Genomic DNA, 22,792 nt, shown 5'->3' with positions numbered 1-22,792 from the left:
GGCCCAGAGTGCTGGCAGAGCACTGCACAGCTACAGGAGCCCAGCAGCTAGGGCAGGGGAGAAACAGGACCTACCTGTGAACTCCCCAAAGAACTTCTTGCAGACAAGCCTTAGCAGGGGTCGAATGTTTAGCTTCAGCTCCTCTTTGGTCAGGTGGATGCCCAGCTCATCCAGAGTGCGGGGGAGAGTGGTGTCCACATCACCAACCACCTGTGGGATGGCACACACCACTGCCACAGTTACTGAGAGATTCACTGCCATTGACTCCCGTGTGCAGACAACGGTACATCTGAGCCATTCAAATGGCGATGGGACAGGACATCAGTGTGAAAGGACTAGGGGGCCTGCAGGCTAACATCGGGCCTTTTACCCTGGGAGAGCTGGGTTCAGATCAGTTTAGTTCCTGCAGTGAAACTGGTTGGGTAATTTAAAGTTAGTACTTGGTGGCCACTGGGACACATCCCAGATCCAACGCACCTGGTGCAGGTCCTGCTGAGGAGAGCACCATGAACAGAGGGCGTATTTGGAACGAGGAGCAGAACAGGTGCCGGAAGAGAAGGGGCTGCCCCTCAGACACAAACATTTGTGATTGTGGAATTTTCCTAACAGGACAGCAGACAGATTTCATGTGTAGCGCCATCTAGTGTTCAGTCTTTAAACACTCAGCAACAGATACTACAGGCTTCCATCACTTGGCACTGCACTCACGTCAAAGGGAAGGGGAAAGAAAGCATGTACCTGAGCCAGGATCTTGTACAGGGGTTCTAGGACAAACTCCACAAAGCTCCGCTGGGAACTGCTGGTCGGGGCCTTTTTAGTGAACTTTCGTCTGTGCAGGAAAGCCAAGAGGAAAGATGTGAATGGAAAGTGCTCTGCCACCCAAAAGCACCATGACCTCTGTGATATGTACACTAGCCCCTGCATGCCTGGATATTCATATTTCCCCCTTCCCCCTACGCAGAGTGTAAGATCTGCTGGGCAGGGACTCTGACCTGACCTGTCCTGGGGAGCTCTGTGCACTCCTATGGAGCTATACACATTATTAAAAAAAACAGACCCCAATGCACCCTCATGGGCATTTAGTAGGAATGCTAGTAGGGCATTTAGGTCCCTAGGAATTGAACCTGCAACCCCTCCAAGGTATCCACTACCACTCAGAAAAACAGGAAGTTTAGCCACATGCCATCCTGCATCCCCTTTCAAAATCCCTCTGCATAATCCCGGTGAGTTAGAGCAGGCATGTCTATGCCCCAGGGTAAGCCCAGCAATGACAACTAACCATGCCTGCAGAGGAACATGATCGCTGTGCCACCAACAGGCAGGACACACAGCAATGTGGATTCACACTTAGTAGAGGAGAGGCTCAACTCAGCCTCTTCCAACTCCTCTGTTGTTCTACAGGATGGGGTCGGGGAGGGCAAGAGATGCTGCTTGCACAGTAATAAAGCTGGTGAACAAAGATAATTAAAAACACTACGTACGTCTTGGGGTTGAAGTAGATGTCACCCCAAAGCCGCTTTGCAAACTCCTGGTAATTGATGTCTCCTACAAGGGAATAAAGAAATAACCTCAGCTATCACACGATGAAATACCTCTCTCCACTGTTTTCTTTGTAAATGATCAAGGGAGTTCAGAGCTGCAGAAGGGCGCTGGCTCGACAGCTCTGAGGCTGAAATTCAGGCAGCTGCAGAGCAAGATTCCCTGACACCAATCCTCAGCACTAACTTGGAAAACCACGCAGCGGTGAGAAGGGAGTGCAGTGTCTGTGACCTGACTGCTGACAAGGGGATCAGTCAGGGCCCAAGGAGTCTGTTCAGTTCCAAGGGACACTGGAACTCTTTCCAAAAAATTATGACTGAAAAGAGCCGACCTACGGGATCCACTCGCTTCTCCAACTCACTTCTCAAGCTAAGCACTGGAGGGCAGCTGGCATAGCATGATCTCCACCTTCCACCCAGGCTCATTACAATATTTTCTGCCTACGAGTATCTCTCAGCATCCCCTCTCCCTCCCTTCCCTAGCTTTTAGATCGTGTACTAAGTCCATACATGAATATCCCTCCTCAAATGCCCAGGGAATAGGCGGGACCGTAGTTCTAGATTTCAAGTCATGCTGAGTTTACAAGTGATAAGACATCAGCACCCACTCACACCACTTCCACTAAATGCAGAGTCCATTAGCGTGCCTCACCAACTGCTGCCCGCACGCTAAATTAGCCTGAGAGTCGGGAAAACCTCAGGCCGGGCACCAAAGGATGCCACAATGAAAGAGGATCTTGTTTATTCCTTCTTATGGTGCATGAGCGCGTCAGCCCCCTGATCTCTGAACAAAGGCTGCTTTTCATGCCCACCCCCAAAGTTGGGCCAGCTGCCTGGCAGCATCTCCTAGATCCCAACTTCACCACAACTGCAGCCCCGTTCTGAACCTGGGACTTGCCAAGTTCCAGCTGGCCAGGCTAAGCACATGGCTATTCTTTTACTGCCTGCTCTTTCACACCAGGCAGATTGCCTCAGGCTGGCATCGAGGCAGCAGAGATTCAAACCACAGCCAGGACAGTTACATAAAAAAGATCCAGGGGGCAGGAAGAGGGCAAGACCCCCCAGGGGCAAACTTCAGCCTGGATACAGTGGAGTCTCAACTCCAGAGAACCAGGCTTTCCTCATGGCTATGCTGAAAGATTCTTAACCCTTTCAGCTCTGAACCATTTTGTTACCCCATGCAGAGGGCAACACATATGTAACCCTTTATCTAGAACAGCGACAGTGGGTTTTCTCCATTATAGATGTACGTACCATACAGTGGCTTCCACCCATTCCGATATTTACAAGATAAAGAATTACAAGAGAAAATATTTATCCAACAACGTTCCTCACTGGTATTCCTGTTTCCTCAACAGCCAGAAAGTGGCAGGTGAGAAATACCCCAACTGGGCTCTGCAATAACTCTCAGCTCCCTAAATGTTTCTGACTGCATGTGCTAGCATATAAGTGCATACACGAGCCAGCGAAGACCTGAGCTGCTGTAAGTACTTGAAGGGGCTCCACAGAAGTTAACAGGACTTGAGATGTTGATGTGTGCATGGTTTTTGGCTGAGTCTTACCAAATGTGTCTGCATAAATCTTTGCAAAGGAGCCAAGCGTGAAGCAAATGCTATACTGGGAACTGGAGAAGCAGACGTTCCCCAGAAGAGGGGAGAGGATCAGGTTCTCGTCGGTGGAATACATGCTGAAACAGAAAAAGCTTTTATGTATGGCATAACTCTATAGAGTGATGGAGATATAAACAGAGGAAGACACTGTCAATGAACCTAAACCCAGAAACAAGAGCCACTCCACTGAAGGAACTCTGCACTGCCCCCAGGGGCCTACAAGAGGGCTCCAGCACTAAGGAGCTGTGTTTTAGGGTTGGTTGTTGTACACACACACACACACACACACTTCATCTAAAGGTATTTTGCAGTTTAATTAACTATTGTTTACTCTTTTCAAAACACATGAAAGAAATGGAGAAGGAAAAAAAAACCTTTTGGACAATTGAGGGGAAGAGACCAACAGAGGACAAACAAAGCCGGGATGGAATAAAATGAAAACGTGAATTTGCAACATGCCACCATCCCAACTGCCAGTGCTGTTCTGTAGGGCGCCTGATAAAGCAGCGGGCAGTAACACATGGTGTGTATGGACAGCAGTGAAATGCTGCCTTCCTCCCCTCTGCCCTGTTCAGGAAGGGTCCCACTGCACTAGGGGCACAGCAGTACGCAGGGATGCTTGAGAGACAGCAGTACTTCACAGGGGATTTAGCAGATTGGGATGCCCAAGTCCCATTACCTTTTAATGGAAATTGGAAACTCAAATCCCTTGGTCAGCTTTGAAAAAATCTCAGCCCAGGCTCTAAAAAAAAATTATCTACAGCTTCATACCATTTTGAGGACATCCACCATGGGACAGGCTGGCCCTGCCAAAACACCAGATAATGACCAGGGCCAGGGCTCCCCCACCCCCCCAAAATGTACATGCACACACTGTAGAACAGTGAAGTCCTCTCCACCAAATGTGTGTTAAGTGAACAAATCCATTCCAAGTTACGTATCTAGTGCGTGCACTTGCCATGGGTGGAGAACGGTTCCATGACATGCAACTGTAATGACATATACTTTTGATTTTAGCATGAGTGATGCTCAAACACAGACTCCAAGATGGACTCAGTGGGCCAAGGATACCATGCTCCAATGACCACCCCCCTCACAAATCTTTACCTGATCAAGCCATTGACCTCATCTACTATGTGTCGGAGTTTGTAATAGGCATCAGTGGGTGGAAGCTTCAGCTCCAGGATCAGCCGATCTATCTTATTAATGCACACGGTCACTGCCAGCCTCTCCTGCACTGCGTGCTTGATCAGCCTCTCTGTGTTCAGCATAACCTGTGGAAAACAAGGAGCATTACCAGACGAGCTAAAGCCCTTGATAACATGCTCTATGGGGCGTGACAGACAAAGCAGTGACCCTTATCCACTAGGCCAGCAGCCTGGAGAAAAGTCTAAGCTCACCCACCAGTGACCTGCTAATAATATGAATTTTAGAAGTATGTATTTGACCCAAGAGCATTCCTTTAAGCCACCCCTTCTGACACCTCTGATATAAATAATCATCTTTATTTCAGATGTGGGGGGAAATGGAGGTACAAAGTAGTTAAGCGAGTAGTCCAAAGTCACAGTGGATCAGTGTCAGACCTGGAAATAGAACCCAGGAGCCATAACTCTCTGCTTCAATACCTAGAAAATGCTACCCATTCTAAATCAGCCTCCAAAGAGCCCCATCACTAATGCAAATGAACTCTACACAGATTGCTTCAGCTAGATTGAAGTCAGGATCAAGGAGCTCAAGAGATTCTGAAATACATCCACAGGAGGTAAAAGAGACTAACACTTACCCCCTCGGCCGCATCAATGAAAAGCACAACTCCGTCGGAAATTCGAAGACCGGCAGTAACCTCATCAGAAAAGTTCACATGGCCTTCAAAACAAAAGCAGTTAAAGCTCAGTGAGCCCAGTTCACAGAAATGACTCACTGGAGTGGGGAAAGCTGCCTGCACCTCTGATAACCTGTCATTGGCCACAAGCTTGCACTCCAGAGGGCAGGGGTGAGAAGAATAGTGTTCCTTTGCCTTCCAGAAAGCACCTCAGTTAATCTAGCCAGGGCACTGTTGCCAGCATTGTGTATAAAGACCTTCCAGACTGTCTTATGCTGATTTTTGAGACTACAGCATGCTACTAATGTTGTTTCTAATAGTCATCTGTTTGCAACTGTAACTCTATCCCCAGATCTTTGTACAAATGCCTGTGGAAAGGTGGTAATTAAAGTAGTACTTTCAGAGAGGTGAATGAACTAAGTTAAGGAGCAGAGTTGGGCAGCAACCAGTATAATCCCTGCAAAACCCTCCTGCCTCTTCTGGTGTCTTCTGTGCTTGTCTCTCCTTGGCTTCGACTGAAAGCTCTTTGGACACAACAGGGGTGTTATTTTGTAATGCACTGTATCAGTCTCCAGTCCCAGGCTGTTTTGTAACTCCATACATAGCAAGCAGAAGTGTGGCTCTGATTAGAGCAGGAATGAATGCATTTCACTTTCTTGCCCAAATGGACCACGTGTTCAAAAGAGCTCAGTACGGCAGGCACCAAGTTCTTCTGAAAACCTAAGCGTAAGTCTCACAATCGCACTTTGGAAGAATCTGGCCCAAACGTGGGTGCTGAGACTTTGAAAATCTGGCCACACATCTACTTCCCATATATTTAAGTCACCTCTGCTGATTCAGCTCATACACAAACAAGATTCATAGGTTCCAAGGCCAATAAGGGACCATTCTGATCATCTTGTCTGACCTCGAAAAAGTGAGAGAGCAATGTTCTCAGTCCTGTTAGTCATGAAGGAACTAGTCCAGCTAAGAGAGCACGAGCTGAAGCCTATGCTGCCTTAAGCATCAGAAACAAAAAACTGCCGGCTAAATTCCAGCTGCAAAATCTCTCTATAGCTGGTAGTGTCTTCAGAAGCAGAGAGCAGCCAGCTGGAAGGTCAGATCTGAAGCTCTGTTAGGGCTGAAATGGAATTACTAAGAGTAAACATGAAACCCCAGGAGGTCATCTTTGAAGGGAAACTTTTTAGAGTGTTGTTGCACTTTATAAAGTCTAAACTGAATAACTGGTCTATGAGATTTAAATAGACAGACACTGGATTTGAGAAAATGTAAACTGGTTTGGCGCAAAACTCCATTATGCCCTAGCACCAAAGCCCCCCTCAGACCCTCCTTTGTCAGACAGTGGTTTATATTTTTAATATTCCATTCATGTCTATGCACCTTCTTTCAGAAGACCTATAGGTTTTATGAACTGGGGCCCATTTGTGGAAGCCTTTACTGAAACGTGCATTTCTTACTCACACCAATAGCACCACTGGCTTTACTGAGACTAACTCACAAGCAGGACTGCCAGGATTAAACCCACAAATTGTTAGTGTCTGGATCAGCTCAACACACCTGGCGTGTCCATGATGTTGAAGAGAAATGATTTCCCCTTGGTGTCCGGTAGAACAACAGTTACCGGGGTGCTCTTGATTCCAACACCCCTCTGAAAGAAATGAAGCCAGGATTAGCAGATAAATTACAGTGCAACATGACTGAAGGAAGTGGCAGTCAACCATGGAAGGAGAATTCATCAGACAAGACACAGGAAATCGCCCATCCATCCCAAGGTCCCATTCTCCTGCCATACTGGATTGGGCTGCTGATCCAGACACCCAGTAAACCTGCTCGAGCAGTAGCTAACACCCAGGTCATCTGAGGAAAGAGAAATCTCCTGAATACTGCACTCAGCTAATGGGAGAATGAATTCCTTCTGCCTCCCTTCTCGCTGCTGCCACCAGGTCATGCCCTGGCACGAGCTCTGCCCATACGCAGTGTAAAGAAACAGTGAAGGGATGGAAATACAAAGTTGACAGAACAGACCCAGACATGACTCTGCACCAACAACGTGTAATCAGTATGACCCAGTTTGTTTTTAAATATAATCAAAGACCCCAGTCTAAAGGTTGTAAGTATCAGAGGGTAGCTGTGTTAGTCTGTATCCACAAAAACAACACAGAATCCAGTGGCACCTTAAAGACTAACAGATTTATTTGGGCATAAGCCATCTGAAGAAGTGGGGTTTTTACCCACGAAAGCTAATGCCCAAATAAATCTGTTAGTCTTTAAGGTGCCACCGGACACCTTGTTGTTTCAGTCTAAAGGTTCAAATCCCAGAAAGCCCAGGATTTATGAAAAATGGAATCTGTTTATTCTGATCTCTGAGTTTACCCTCCACTGCCACAGCAGCGAATAACCCCTGCCCTGCGCCTTCCCTTCACAGACCGAACCCACACGTGCCACTGGGACAGCCTCGGAAATTAAAGAGTTTAACTTTATAACCGTTATCATCACGGCAATCCCCCTTGCAGATCAAGTGCCACCCGGATTCTTAAGGTGATCTGGCTGGCTGGCCAGTCTGTGTCTATCTGACCTTATTGTGCCACTGAAGCTTTTGGTTCCCAAGTGATTGCCAAATGCATAGTGGCCTTTCTTGGTATACACACTTCAGCATTCGCTGGTCTTCCATCCAAATAATACATCCATCACCAATTTTACATTTACCTCCAACATGCAGGATATTAAATAGCCCTTTCATAATACTACATTGGTCAGTTAGCCTCAGCATCAGAGAAACTCTTGGCAGTTTCAACTACAAGGACAACTGACCAGATTGCCACAGGTGGTCAGCTTCAGTATATCTTTTTTATTTAATTAAACGTGACTATTAAGGTTATATATAAGGAGGCAAGAGTAATGGAAGGAACATAAGGTTTGGTCTGCTTGTCATTGCTTGAAGCAATAAGATCCTTGGTTTACAGATCAACTGGTGTGATTAATCAAAATGAACCTTCCTCCCAACATACAGGGCAAAAGAGGTCACACTTGGAAACATTACGAGTGAAGAATTAATTTTTTCATGACTTTCTGCAGCTTGAGCGCAGTTTGCCAGAGTTAGTTGCTATCTCAAGCTTGCTATCTCAAGGTGCACTTACCTCTTGCTCCGTGAACAGTATGTCAGTGTAGCAAAGCTGCAGAAACAGACAGTTCTCAGGGTCAGATCATGAAACAAGATGTCTTTATATCAAACATTTTGAAGTCTGAACTAGGAAGTGATGGCTGTCTACATATAAACAACACAGTAAATAAATGGCAGAGCTAAGAACAGAACCCAGATGCCTGACTTCCAGTTCTCGGCTCTAACCTTTAGATTGTATTCTCCCTCATGCACAGAATCTCTCTATTTGAATGTGAGCACCCTCTGCCTTCCTGTCATCCCAAACGATCAGAACATATTGAAAAGCCACTTACATCCTGGTCGTAGCGCTTCCTGATCTCTGGGTGCGTCTGCTCTATCAGGCAATCCACAAAACAAGTCTGAAAGTATGAAAAAGGCAAGAAAAAGCAAGGTGACCGTATGGCTGATAAGCAGATATAGATGGGCCACCAAATCTTTGCTATTTTAGCCAGAGAGGTGGGAGGGAGCGGAGCTGGTGGCTAACTGTATGTTACCTGAAGTGGACTCTCTGTGATAGCAATCTCTCAAGGGACTAAAACTATCAGAGTAGTGATGAAGTAACTGACAGATCATTAATACTACTACAATTTTACTATGGGCCCACTCAGGATGGGGGCCCCACTGTTTGGGCACCAGTACAAACATAAATAGATGTAATCTGAGCCCTGAAGGGCTTCCAATCTAAAGCACACACAAGAGATGAAGGGTCAGGAACAACCCTTAACCATGGAGTGGGGATACTCAGGAAGACCAGGGCTTTAAAGAGCCCGCTCCTAAGCAACAAGAGGAACTAGTGAACAGGAGCAGCTAACAGGGGAGTTTTGTGAGGGATTTTACAGGGGGCACTACATACACTTAACATTTCTTAAACTTCTTTAAACTTAAGCTACAAAACATCCCCTGATAAAAACAAAACGACAACAAAGGAACCAGTGGCAGGAGTAAAAAGAGAATGCAGGCAGAAGTCCAGCAACAGAGTGGGGGGCTACCCAGTGTATTGCACCCAATGCAGCATGTAGGCAGGTAGCATATGGCCCTGAGAGAGCATGTATGGGTTTTGGAGGCCAAGGTGGCTGAGCTAGAAGAGCTAAGGGAGACAGAGAGATACACAGACGAGACTTTCCAGGACACAATAGTATGATCCCACCCCCAGTCTAATAGCCTCTGTGCTGTTGAGGAGGGTGAAAGTCTCAGGGAAGGAGAACATCCAACTGGAGCAGAAGGAAACGATCCCATAGCTGGGACCCTCCTTCCAGATGATGTTGTGGTATCCTCTCGCACTGAGGATACCTCTCCGGAGGAGGGAACTCCAGTTATTAGGAAGATACAGGTATTAGTAATGGGCAATTCGATCATTAGAAACATAGATAGCTGGGTTTGTGATGATCACCTTATTGTGCCACTGAAGCTTTCGGTTACCAAGTGATTGCCAAATGCGTAGTGGCCTTTCTTGGTACACACGCTTCAGCATTCACTGGTGCTGAGATAAAGTTTCTTGACACCTTAAATGACTGCTTCTTGGAGCAGCTAGTCCTGGAACCCACAAGAGGAGAGGCAATTCTTGATTTGGTCCTAAGTGGAGCACAGGATTTGGTTCAAGAGGTGAATATAGCTAGACTGCTTGGTAATAGTGACCATAATTCAATTTAACATCTCTGTGGTGGGGAAAACACCACAGCAGCCCAGCACTGTAGCATTTAATTTCAGAAAGGGGAACTACACAAAAATGAGGAGATTAGTTAAACAAAAATTAAAAGGTACAGCACCAAAAGTGAAATCTCTGCAAGCTGCATGGAAACTTTTTAAAGAAACCATAATAGAGGCTCAACTTAAATGTATACCCCAAATTAAAAAACATAGGAAAAGAACCAAAAAAGAGCCACCTTGGCTAAACAACAAAGTAAAAGAAGCAGTGAGGCAAAAAGGCATCCTTTAAAAAGTGGAAGTTAAATCCTAGTGAGGAAAATAGAAAGGAGCATAAACTCTGTCAAATGAAGTATAAAAATATAACTAGGAAGGCCAAAATTTTTTTCTGGAAGAACAGCTAGCCAAAGACTCAGAAAGTAATAGCAAATTTTCCATTTTTAAGTCCATCAGAAGCAAGAAGCTGCTGAACAACCAGTTGGGCCACTGGACGATGGAGATGCTAAAGGAGCACTCGTGGACGATAAGGCCATTGCGGAGAAACTAAATGAATTCTTTGCATCAGTCTTCACAGCTGAGAACGTGAGGGAGATTCCCAAACCTGAGCCATTCTTTTTAGGTGACAAATCTGAGGAACTGTCCCCGATTGAGGTGTCATTAGAGGAGGTTTTGGAACAAACTGATAAACTAAACAGTCATAAGTCACCAGGACCAGATGGTATTCCCCCAAGAGTTCTGGAGGAACTCAAATGTGAAATTGCAGGACTAACAACTGTCGTCTGTAACTATCATTTAAATCAGCTTCTGTACCAAATGACTGAAGGATAGCTAATATGACACCAATTTTTAAAAAGGGCTCCAGAGGAGACCCCAGGAATTACAGGACCCCAGGTAAACCTGACTTCAGTACCTGGTAAACTGGTTGAAACTATAGTGAAGGACAAAATTGTCAGACACATAGATGAACATAATTTCTTGGAGAATAATCAAAATGGTTTTTGTAAAGGGCAATCATGCCTCACCAATCTACTAGAATTCTTTGAGGGGGTCAACAAGCATGTGGACAAGAGGGATCCAGTGGATATAGTGTATTTAGATTTTCAGAAAGCCTTTGACAAGGTCCCTCACCAAAGGCTCTTAAGCAAAGTAAGCAGTCATGGGATAAGAAGGAAGGTTCTCTCATGGATTGGTAACTGGTTAAAAGATAGGAAACAAAGCATAGGAATAAATGATCAGTTTTCAGAATGGAGAGAGGTAAATAGTGGTGTCCTCCTGGGGTCTGTACTGGGCCCAGTCCTATTCAACATATTTATACATGATCTGAAAAAAGGAGTAAACAGTGAGGTGACAAAATTTGCAGATGATACAAAACTACTCAAGATAGTTAAGTCCCAGGCAGACTGTGAAGAGCTACAAAAGGATCTCTCAAAACTGGGTGACTTGGCAACAAAATGGCAGATGAAATTCCATGTTGATAAATGCAAACTAATGCCCATTAGAAAACATAATCCCAACTATACATACAAAATGATGTGGGTTAAATTGGCTGTTACCACTCCAGAAAGAGATCCTGGAGTCATTGTGGATAGTTCTCTGAAAATATCCACTCAATGTGAAGTGGCAGTCAAAAAAGCGAACAGAATGTTGGGAATCATTAAGACAGGGATAGATAATAAGATAGAACGTATCACATTGCCTCTATATAAATTCATGGTACATCCACATCTTGAATACTGGGTGTAGATGTGGTCGCCTTATCTCAAAAAAGATATATTGGACTTGGAAAAGGTTCAGAAAAGGGCAACAAAAATGATTAAGGGTATGGAACGGCTGCCGTAAGAGGCAAGATTAATAAGACTGGGACTTGCCAGCTTGGAAAAGAGACAACTAAAGGGCGATATGATAGAGGTCTATAAAATCATGACTGGTGTGGAGAAAGTAAATAAGGAAGCGTTGTTTACTCCTCATAAACACAAGAACTAGGGGCCACCAAATGAAATTAACAGGCAGCAGGTTTAAAACAAACAAAAGGAAGTATTTTTTCCACACAATGCACAGTCAACCTGTGGAACTCTTTGCTAGAGGATGTTGTGAAGGCCAAGACTCTACCAGGGTTCAAAAAAGAACTAGATAAATTTATGGAGGACAGGTCCATCAATGGCTATTAGCCAGGATGGGCAGGGAAGGTGTCCCTAGTCTCTGTTTGCCAGAAGCTAGGAATGGGCGACAGGAGGTGGATCACTTGATGATTCCCTATTCTGTTCATTTGCTCTGGGGCACCTGGCACTGGACACTGTCAGAAGACAGGACACTGGGTTAGACGGACCTTTGGTCTGACTCAGTATGGCCGTTCTGATGTTTAACAGGGAAAGAACATACAAGTAGATGAACACTGTGAAAAATGTACACAGCATGACTAGTTACATTTGGGGTTTTTTCCCTTTCTTTATTCATTGGGAGTAGAGGGAAAAATGTGGGAGTTAGTAAGAGCAAAGGAGGGAAGGAAAGAGGGACTGTCACACTCTGTCAGCTCCCTAGCCATGAGGAGCAGGCCTGGTTTTGTAGGCATCACAGCAGAAGGCAGCCTTGACAAGGCCACGGTAAGGGTATTGCTCCCCTCTCCCCCAATTGGTTAGATATACCTACATATTGTACTGATATATACTATCAAACACTCCCAAGCTGATGCGTACACATCACTTCTTAAAGCAGAGTTAGATAACTACACATGCATTAGCTAGAGAACACAGAACTGAATGCATAACTGGCTTCTGGCTTACTACTTTAACCACTGAGAGACTATCAACAATCGGCTTGGCCTCCTAATTAAAAAAACAGTCACTACTGTGAGCCAGTGAGCTCTTACATAGGTGCTATTAGCAAGGCATGTCCCTGCACAAGTGTGCTGTTATCCTTCAACAGCACCAGCTGATTCATTAACACAGAAGACACCCTCTGTCCTCAGCTAGGCACAGCCCTGTATTCATTCTACCTTGCCATGGTGGAGATGCCCGCACAGGGTCACATTCCGAATCAGCTCAGAGTTGTCCATCAGATCTGCCAGGAAACTAGAGGAAGGGAAGAAACAAATGACAGTTAGCTGCTTCTATTCTGCCCACAGTACGATCCCCCAGTAAGACCTGGCACTTCAGCTGCACCTTTCAACCCAGGGTCTTGAAGTGCTTTAGAACGTTCATTCTCCTAGCTCCCTGCCAGGTACATAAACATCCTCAATTCACAGACTGGGAAGCTGACCCACAGAGATTAAGTATTGGACCAATGGTATTGATCCATTACTTGATGAAATAGTAGAACTGTCAATAACAGTGCTGAAAAGATGGAAGTGTTCAATAAATATTTCTGTTCTGTACTTTGGGAAAAACAGACGATGTATTTATATCATATGATGATGATAATACACCTTCCATTCCAACAGTAACTATGGAGGATGCTAAACAGCAGCTACTAAAGCTAGACATTTTTAATTCAGAAGGTCCAGAGAACTTGGATCCAAGAGTTTTACAAGAGCTGGCCAAGAAGTTTGCTGGACCATTAATGTTGATTTTCAGTAACTCTTGGAACACTGGGGAAGTTCTAAAAGACTGAAAAAAAGCTACTGTTGTGCCAACATTTAAAAAGGGGATGACCCAGTTAATTATAGAGACCTGTCACCTTGACAAGATAATGGAATGGCTGATATAGGGCTCAAGAAGAATTAAAGGAGATTAAATTAATTTGATGATATTTTCCATAAATCCATGTTACTTGGCATTAATTATATTATAGTCCCTTCAACTACTGCTGGAATACTGTGTCCAGTTCTGGACAATTCAAGAAGGATGTTGATAAATTGGAGAGGGTTCAGAGAGGAGCCATGACAACGATTAAAGGATTTGACAAAATACTGTATAGTGATAGATTTGAGGAGCGAACTCTATTTAGTTTATCCAACAGAAGGTTAAGGGATAACTTGATCATAGTCTATAAAGACCTATGTGAGGAACAGAAATGTAATAACGGACTCTTTGATCGAGCAGACAGATATAACAAAATCCAATGGCTGGAAATTGAAGCTACACAAATTCAGACTAGAAATAAGGCACACATTTTTAACAGTGAGGGTAATTAACCACTGTAACAACTTTAACATAAGAACATAAAAATGGACAATGGCCCTTCTAGCCCAATATGTTGGTCTTCTGACAGTGGCTAGTGCTAGATGCTTCAGAGGGAGTAACAGATCAGGGCAATTTATTGAGTGATCCGTTCCTTGTCATTCATTCCCAGATTCTAGTAGTCAGAGGTTTAGGGACACCTGAAGCATGGCGTTGCACCCCTGCCCATTTTGGCTAATAGCCACTGATGGACCTATCCTCCAGGAACTTATCTAATCTTTTTTTAACCCAGTTATACTTTTGGCCTTCACAAAATCCCCTGGCAACAAGTTCCCCAGGTTGACTATATGTTGTGTGAAGAAGTTACTTCCTTATGTTTGTTTTAAACCTGCTGCATACTAATTTCGTAGGGTGACCCCTGGTTTGACTGTTATGTGAAGGGGTAAATAATACTCCCCTATTTACTTTCTCCACCCCAGTCATGATTTTATAGACCTCTGTCCTATCCCCCCCAGTCGTCTCTTTTCCAAGCTGAACAGTCTCAACCTTTTAATCTCTCCTCATATGGAAGCTGTTCCATCCCCCTGATCATTTTTGTTGCCCTTCTCTGTACTTTTTCAACTCTAATTTTATTTTATTTTACTTTATTTTATTTATTTATTTTTGACATTGAAGGACCAGAACTCCATGCAGTATTCAAGGTGTGGGGTACCAGGCATTTACATAGTGGCATGATGATATTTTCTATCTTCTTAATGGTTCCTAACATTCTGCTAGCTTGTTTGAGTACTGCCGCACACTGAGCAGGTGTTTTCAGAGAACTATCTAAAATGACTCCAAGATCTCTTTCTTGAGTAGTAACAAATAATTTAGACCTCATCATTTTGTATGTATAGTTGGGATTACGTTTTCTAATGGGCATTAGTTTGCATTTATCAACATTGAATTTCATCTGCTATTTTGTTGCCCAGTCACCGAGTTTAATGAGATCCCTTTATAGCTCTTCACAATCTGCTTTGGATTTAACTCTCTGGAGTAGTTTAGTATCATCTGCACACTTTGCCTCCTCACTGTTTACCCATTTTTCCACAGCAGCTAAAATTTAGTCAGGGGCATTTATAGTAGAAGTTATGGACAGGTCAGGGGCTGTGAATTTTTCTGTTTATTGCCGTGACCCATCCATGACTTTTTACTAAAAATACCCATGACTAAATCTGAGCCTTATTTATGAATATGTTGAACAGCACAGTTCCCAGTACAGATCCTTGGGGAACCCTCCTATTCACCTCCTCTATTGACACTTCAATCTGGTACAGTTCCTAAGATCTACCACCTAAAAAGAACAACTCAGGAGTTTGAATCTCCCCTCAGATCCTCTGCAGTGAAGACGGATGCAAAAAATTCATTTAGCTTCATTTAGCTTCTCCACAATTGCCTTGTCTTCCTTGAGTGCTCCTTTAGCACCTCAATTGTCCAGTGGCTCCACTGATTGTTACGTTTTTGCGTCTTTTGCTAGTTACTCTTCAAATTCTTTTTTTTGCCTGCCTAATTATACTTTTACACTTGGCTTGCTAGAGTTTATGTTCCTTTCCATTTTCCTCACTAGGATTTGACTTCCGATTTTTAAAGAATGCCTTTTGTCTCTGCCTTTTTTATTCTGTTGTTTAGCCATGGTGGCTTTTTTTGGTCTTCTGTTTTTTTCCTTTTTTTTATTTGAGGCATAGAAGCTGAAACTATATCTATTATAGATTGCAGAGTAGCAGCTGTGTTAGTCTGTATTCGCAAAAAGAGAAGGAGTACTAGTGGCACCTTAGAGACTAACCAATTTATTTGAGCATAAGCTTTCATGAGCTACAGCTCACTTCATTGGGTGTTTTAAAAAAGTTTCCAAGTAATGTGCAGGCATTTCACTCTTGTGACCATTCCTTTTAATTTCTGTTTAATTAGCCTCCTCATGTTTGTGGAGTCCCCTTTTTTGAAGTTAAATGCTACTGTGGTGGGTTTCTTTGGTATTTTCCCCCCTACAAGGATGTTCAATTTCATTACATTATGGTCACTATTACTGAGTGGTTCAGCTATATTCACCTCTTGGACAGATCCTGTGCTCCACTTCGGACTAAATCAAAATAGCCTCTCCCCTTGAAGACTCCAGGACTAACTCCTCCAAGAAGCAGGATTAATGGTGTCTAGAAATTTTATCTCTGCATCCCGGCCTGAGATGACATGTACCCAGTCAATATGGGGATAGTCACTATCTCCATCCTGGTCATGTGGTCAGTAGTATATTCCTACAGCTGTATTATTATTCAAGCATGGAATTTCTATCCATCGAGATTCTATGGTACAGTTTGATCCATTTAAGATTTTTATATGTTTGACTCTATGTTTTCTTTCATATATAGTGCGAGTCCCCTACCAGTGCGACCTACTTTGTTATTCCAGTATATTTTGTACCTGGTATTACCATGTCCCATTGGTTATCATTCCACCAAGCTTCTGTGATGCCTACTAAAGCAATATCCTCATTTAATACCAGGCACTCAAGTTCACCCATCTTAGTATTTAGACTTCTTGCATTTGTATACAAGCTCTTATAAAATTTGTCAATATTTAGTCGTCTGCCTTTATGTGATGTAACTGAATGGGACTCTTTCCTTTGACTGTTTCTCTTCAGTTATTTTTCAGGGGCTTTGATGGATTCTCCATCACTGGACATTTTTTAATTGAGATTGGATGTTTTTCTAAAAGATCTGCTTAATGCCTCATACTGCATTATATAGGATGTCAAAGACCACAATGGTCCTTTCTGGCCTCACAATCTACAAAGTGCCTCATACAGTCAGTAGGACAGCTGTAACTAGCACCCAGGATTCTGGACTCTCTCTGCACTTTTTCTGAGTCACTCAAGAAAATAGCTATGTTTTAAGTGAATTCAAGGTGTGGGTTTCTGACTGACAAACTCCACATTAACGGGTGAAAACTAGGGTTCTGAAGTTAGTGAAGTAACGACACTATGTGTGCTGTGCAGTGCAGTGAGTGGAATGCATTTTTAAGCTTCAGTTCCTTTTGTACCTTCTTCCTTCTCCCCTCTAGCTAGAAAAAGGGAAACCAGCTGCTCTTGCAGTTCTGCTGATGGTATCCCTATGCCAATGAAAGGCCAAACTGCTGCTGTTTTGGAAAGCTGGAAGACAAGACGTTTTCACCTCCACTCTAGAGCAGCTTTTTCCTCCGAGTGGTACATACCAATCCCTCTTACCTCCCCTCAGCCTGTGAACATGGGAAAGCAAAGGGTACACTGTATGAATGACTTGAACCAAATACGAACTTTTGAAAGAAAAAGAAAGCCACACAGTACTCACTCCATCTCATACACGGTGACAGGCAACGTCTGTTCCATCAGGGAGAATTTCTTGGTTTTCACAGGTTTAATAATAGGCTCTGGAAACAAACCAAAGAAAAATGGAAAGGTATTCCCTAGTACCCCTCAGCTCCAGCATTCTCTCTAATTTTAGAAATTAACTGTAATAAATAGTAGACAAAACTTTAAGCTGGCACTGTGATTTTCAAGTTGATGGCATCCCTTCAACTCTTGTACGTGCAGAGGATCAGAAACTAAACTGAAATAAGTTTTTATTTGCCATCTTTAAATTAACTCATGAACAAAATTCTTCTTTGTTAACTGTCTCAATAGAACTTCTGTTAAAACGACAAACCAAATGCTAACCAGAGAGAATTCTGAAGTGAGGAAACTAACGATACTGCCAGCAGCAAGACTTTGTTTTCCTTCTCCCTTACAAGTTTGTTTTAAGAAACCCTCCCTGATCGCACCCACGATTTACTAACCTCTCATTACTCACCAGTGAGAGGCTGTGTATCTTCCTCCTGCACTATGGTCTCTACCTCAGGCCCGTAAACCTCTTCTGCAGTCGGATAGTATTTCTTATCCTCATGCAGTACCACTTCCATTCCAGGATGATCTTCATCATGATCTCCTATATCATCGTCATCGTCATCATCATCAAGCTGAAACCAAGAACAATACTTTGCTATTCTTTAGAGCTTTACATCCAAGGATCTCAAAGCACTATACAAACATTAAACTCCTATTTTACAGTTAGGAAACTGGAGGCAGTAAGTGGGTAGGTGATTAGCTGATGGTCACACTTCAAGTCATTGACGCAGCTGGAAAAGAATCTGGCCATCATAACTACAACTAGAATCTAGATCATATGCAACTGCAGTGCAGGTCCCAGTCTTGCTGTATCAGGCACCGATCAAAGTCAGGTCCTGAAAAACGTTCTGATGGGCTCCCCCACTTTCAGTTTGGAGGTCATTTTTCCACCTTGAATCCATTCCAGATAGCCACAATGAACAGCAGGTCATCTTTAAATCAGATACCAATGTCACATGCAAGTGATGCTTGCACAGCAAGCAATTGATACCAGTACCCTTTATCCATGTGCACAACATACCCAAGGCTGGCAGTACAAGTAGTGAGACACAGTGGACCCCTTCTGCATCAAAGTGCAGCTACCAAACCCTGTGCATTAAACCCCAAAACCCCACGTGTGTGAGTTATGATTTCACTAGTACAATAATGATTATTTTGCATATACATATAAATACTGGCACCATTAGGAGCTCTACTTCTTTAAAGGAACAATCCAGTGATTAGTTCCAATTTCTTAGATCACTAAAGATCTACCAAAGAACTCACAGTGAAAGAGCAATTTTCAGCACCATTCCTAAACATATCAGTGGCTGTTTCTGTTTTCATAAATATAAATACTACTCATATTCCCCTATTCTATGTTCTTACACCAAGCTCATCATCATAATCTCTGAACACCTTCCAGTCATGCATTAAACATGACTAATAGTGTCATGTGTTGGTGTTAACATCTCTTAATGGGAGACACCGGAAAGTATGAGTAAAATAATGAGGGACTCAGTGTAAGGATCTTGTTTAAAACACAAGATATGGAGCTCCTATTTGAATGCGTACAACAGCAAGGAAACTCACTTAAAACAGAGAAAGTTTCTTATTTTTTTTTCACACATTCAAGTGGAAGCTGAATTTCCTTGTCTCTTTCTGACTATCAAGAGGGCAGCTTCCTATTAGATTTTTAATTTTTATTATATTTTTAGATACTTTGTTTTTAGAAATCTACTAAATCAGAATATTTAATAGTACATCAAAGTTTTCCTTGAAAACATTAAGTAAGTTTGCTGTGGTGTGGAGTTTTGTTTTGTTTTTGAGAGAGAGAGAGAGAAAAAATCATTTTCTGGGGACAGGAGACACTGACACAGAAGGAACAGTTACTTTTCAGCTTGCACCAGAGATCGGTTGATAACTGTAGTCAGGATTAAAATTCAGGAGAAACAGGTTAGAGCAGGAGTAGGAAAACTTAAGACATGAATAACCTTCATTTCAGTTTTCAGAGTAACAGCCGTGTTAGTCTGTATTCGCAAAAAGAAAAGGAGTACTTGTGGCACCTTAGAGACTAACCAATTTATTTGAGCATAAGCTTTTGTGAGCTATAGCCCACTTCATTGGATGCAAGCTTATGCTCAAATAAATTGGTTAGTCTCTAAGGTGCCACAAGTACTCCTTTTCTTTATGCTTCATTTCAGTATTACGTTATTCTGGTGAAAATACAAATTAAGATCTTTTTGCGCAAGTTTCATTGCACCTCATCAAGATCCTTGGTCTCTCTGCCCAGTTCATCATCATCATCATCGGAGTCGAGCTCTGGCCCGATGTAGTTCCCAAACTCATCATACAGGTCTGTGTCCATGATGCTAAGTACCAAGAGAGACAAAGCCATGTGTAACTAGAATAATCGGGGCAACTGTTTTCCTGCACCATGGATGAAGGTGCATCCCGCCCCCCCCCCACCCTGTCATTTAAGTTTATTTATTAAACACATTTGATAACTGACTCTCTCTGCCATCACCCAGTGCTCCCCCATGACCCCCCTCTTCACCAGCACCCATCCCACATCACCCACCCTAGAGCCCCTGGTTAATCAGCAACCAGAGCCCATCCTACATTGCACCCCTGCCACGCCCAGCATATCATCCTCCCTAGAGTCCCTTCTGCCAGCACCCAGCATCGCTGGCAAATGTCATCCTCCCCAAAGCCCCCAGCACAAGCACCCAGTGTGCCCTCAGATAACCCCTCTCTGCCAAGTCCTTCACATCACCCCCTCCAGAACCCCTTCCATCAGACCCCAGCACTCCAACACCCTTCCGAGCCCCAATCACCAGCACCCCCTACATTACCAAGCCCCAGCACACCACCCTCTCCAGAGCCCCTCTGCCAGTCCCGCACATCACCCCGTCCAGAGCCCCCTGCCTTCCCCCACATCACCACAGCCCCCAACTTCCCAGCACATCACCCTCAGCAAGTCCCCCACATCCCCCCTCTCAGAACCCCCTGCGTCTCATCACATCCCCCAACTTCCCCCACATCACCTCGTCCAGAGCCCCCTGCATCCCCCCTCCACATCACCTCGTCCAGAGGCCCCTGCATCCCCCCTCCACATCACCTCGTCCACAGCCCCCTGCATCCCCCCTCCACATCACCTCGTCCACAGCCCCCTACATCCCCCCTCCACATCACCTCGTCCAGAGGCCCCTGCATCCCCCCTCCACATCACCTCGTCCAGAGGACCCTGCATCCCCCCCACCACATCACCTCGTCCAGAGCCCCAGCGTCCCCCCTCCACATCACCTCGTCCAGAGCCCCCTGCATCCCCCCTCCACATCAACTCGTCCAGAGGCCCCTGCATCCCCCCCACCACATCACCTCGTCCAGAGCCCCAGCGTCCCCCCTCCACATCACCTCGTCCAGAGCCCCCTGCATCCCCCCTCCACATCACCTCGTCCAGAGCCCCAGCGTCCCCCCCTCCACATCACCTCGTCCAGAGGCCCCTGCATCCCCCCTCCACATCACCTCGTCCAGAGGCCCCTGCATCCCCCCCTCCACATCACCTCGTCCAGAGGCCCCTGCATCCCCCCTCCACATCACCTCGTCCACAGCCCCCTGCATCCCCCCTCCACATCACCTCGTCCACAGCCCCCTGCATCCCCCCTCCACATCACCTCGTCCACAGCCCCCTGCATCCCCCCTCCACATCACCTCGTCCACAGCCCCCTGCATCCCCCCCTCCACATCACCTCGTCCACAGCCCCCTGCATCCCCCCCTCCACATCACCTCGTCCAGAGGCCCCTGCATCCCCCCTCCACATCACCTCGTCCACAGCCCCCTGCATCCCCCCTCCACATCACCTCGTCCAGAGGCCCCTGCATCCCCCCTCCACATCAACTCGTCCACAGCCCCCTGCATCCCCCCTCCACATCACCTCGTCCAGAGGCCCCTGCATCCCCCCTCCACATCACCTCGTCCAGAGGCCCCTGCATCCCCCCTCCACATCAACTCGTCCACAGCCCCCTGCATCCCCCCTCCACATCACCTCGTCCAGAGGCCCCTGCATCCCCCCCTCCACATCACTTCGTCCAGAGGCCCCTGCATCCCCCCTCCACATCACCTCGTCCACAGCCCCCTGCATCCCCCCTCCACATCACCTCGTCCAGAGGCCCCTGCATCCCCCCCTCCACATCACCTCGTCCAGAGGACCCTGCATCCCCCCCACCACATCACCTCGTCCAGAGCCCCAGCGTCCCCCCCTCCACATCACCTCATCCACAGCCCCCTACATCCCCCCTCCACATCACCTCGTCCAGAGGCCCCTGCATCCCCCCTCCACATCACCTCGTCCAGAGGCCCCTGCATCCCCCCTCCACATCACCTCGTCCACAGCCCCCTGCATCCCCCCTCCACATCAACTCGTCCACAGCCCCCTGCATCCCCCCTCCACATCACCTCGTCCACAGCCCCCTACATCCCCCCTCCACATCACCTCGTCCACAGCCCCCTACATCCCCCCTCCACATCACCTCGTCCACAGCCCCCTACATCCCCCCTCCACATCACCTCGTCCAGAGGCCCCTGCATCCCCCCTCCACATCACCTCGTCCAGAGGCCCCTGCATCCCCCCTCCACATCACCTCGTCCAGAGGCCCCTGCATCCCCCCTCCACATCACCTCGTCCAGAGCCCCCTGCATCCCCCCTCCACATCAACTCGTCCACAGCCCCCTGCATCCCCCCTCCACATCACCTCGTCCACAGCCCCCTACATCCCCCCTCCACATCACCTCGTCCACAGCCCCCTACATCCCCCCTCCACATCACCTCGTCCACAGCCCCCTACATCCCCCCTCCACATCACCTCGTCCAGAGGCCCCTGCATCCCCCCTCCACATCACCTCGTCCACAGCCCCCTGCATCCCCCCTCCACATCACCTCGTCCACAGCCCCCTGCATCCCCCCTCCACATCACCTCGTCCAGAGCCCCCTGCATCCCCCCCTCCACATCAACTCGTCCAGAGGCCCCTGCATCCCCCCTCCACATCACCTCGTCCAGAGGCCCCTGCATCCCCCCTCCACATTACCTCGTCCAGAGGCCCCTGCATCCCCCCTCCACATCACCTCGTCCAGAGGCCCCTGCATCCCCCCTCCACATCACCTCGTCCACAGCCCCCTACATCCCCCCTCCACATCACCTCGTCCAGAGCCCCAGCGTCCCCCCCACACCCACACCAACGTCCCATCAGCAGCGCGCAGCCCCCCATCCCCTCCCAAGAGGCGCCGTGGCCCCAGCTCAGGCCGGGCCCGCACGCCTCACCCAACGCTCGCGCTCCGCGCCTTCCGTTCCGGCGGCCGCTGCCTGCGACTGTGCGACACCAGCGCGGAAGGACCCGGGGGGCGAGCGGTACGATTGCCTAATGGGCCGCTTCAAACCCCGTTGCAGCCAGCGCCGCGGCCGGAGCGGGGAG

General features: G+C 46.3%; 1 protein-coding gene across 2 annotated transcripts in view; it reads right to left on the bottom strand.

Moving 5' to 3' along the window:
- EFTUD2 (elongation factor Tu GTP binding domain containing 2) overlaps positions 1-22,742 on the bottom strand; it is a 37,348-nt gene extending 14,606 nt beyond the window's left edge. The window contains exons 1-14 of one of the 2 annotated variants that reach the window (XM_073326246.1): positions 22,642-22,742; positions 19,583-19,691; positions 17,747-17,912; positions 17,249-17,327; positions 12,767-12,842; positions 8,424-8,489; positions 8,108-8,143; positions 6,528-6,618; positions 4,932-5,014; positions 4,256-4,422; positions 3,101-3,225; positions 1,482-1,545; positions 739-829; positions 75-210 (exon numbers count right to left, since the gene is read on the bottom strand). In XM_073326246.1, the coding sequence (XP_073182347.1) occupies positions 75-210; positions 739-829; positions 1,482-1,545; positions 3,101-3,225; positions 4,256-4,422; positions 4,932-5,014; positions 6,528-6,618; positions 8,108-8,143; positions 8,424-8,489; positions 12,767-12,842; positions 17,249-17,327; positions 17,747-17,912; positions 19,583-19,687 (1,285 nt within the window). In that variant the 5' untranslated portion in view covers positions 19,688-19,691; positions 22,642-22,742. Of the gene's footprint in view, positions 1-74; positions 211-738; positions 830-1,481; positions 1,546-3,100; positions 3,226-4,255; positions 4,423-4,931; positions 5,015-6,527; positions 6,619-8,107; positions 8,144-8,423; positions 8,490-9,520; positions 9,684-12,766; positions 12,843-17,248; positions 17,328-17,746; positions 17,913-19,582; positions 19,692-22,641 lie in introns of those variants that run through there. The other variant, XM_073326245.1, reaches the window with a different exon arrangement.
- Positions 22,743-22,792: the final 50 nt, after the last annotated feature.

This window comes from Lepidochelys kempii, chromosome 27 (genome assembly GCF_965140265.1).
Source record: "Lepidochelys kempii isolate rLepKem1 chromosome 27, rLepKem1.hap2, whole genome shotgun sequence".
In the NCBI taxonomy this organism is placed as follows: Eukaryota; Metazoa; Chordata; order Testudines; family Cheloniidae; genus Lepidochelys; species Lepidochelys kempii.
Note: the sequence above shows the minus strand (reverse complement) of the source record. Positions and strands in the feature narration are given on the sequence as shown.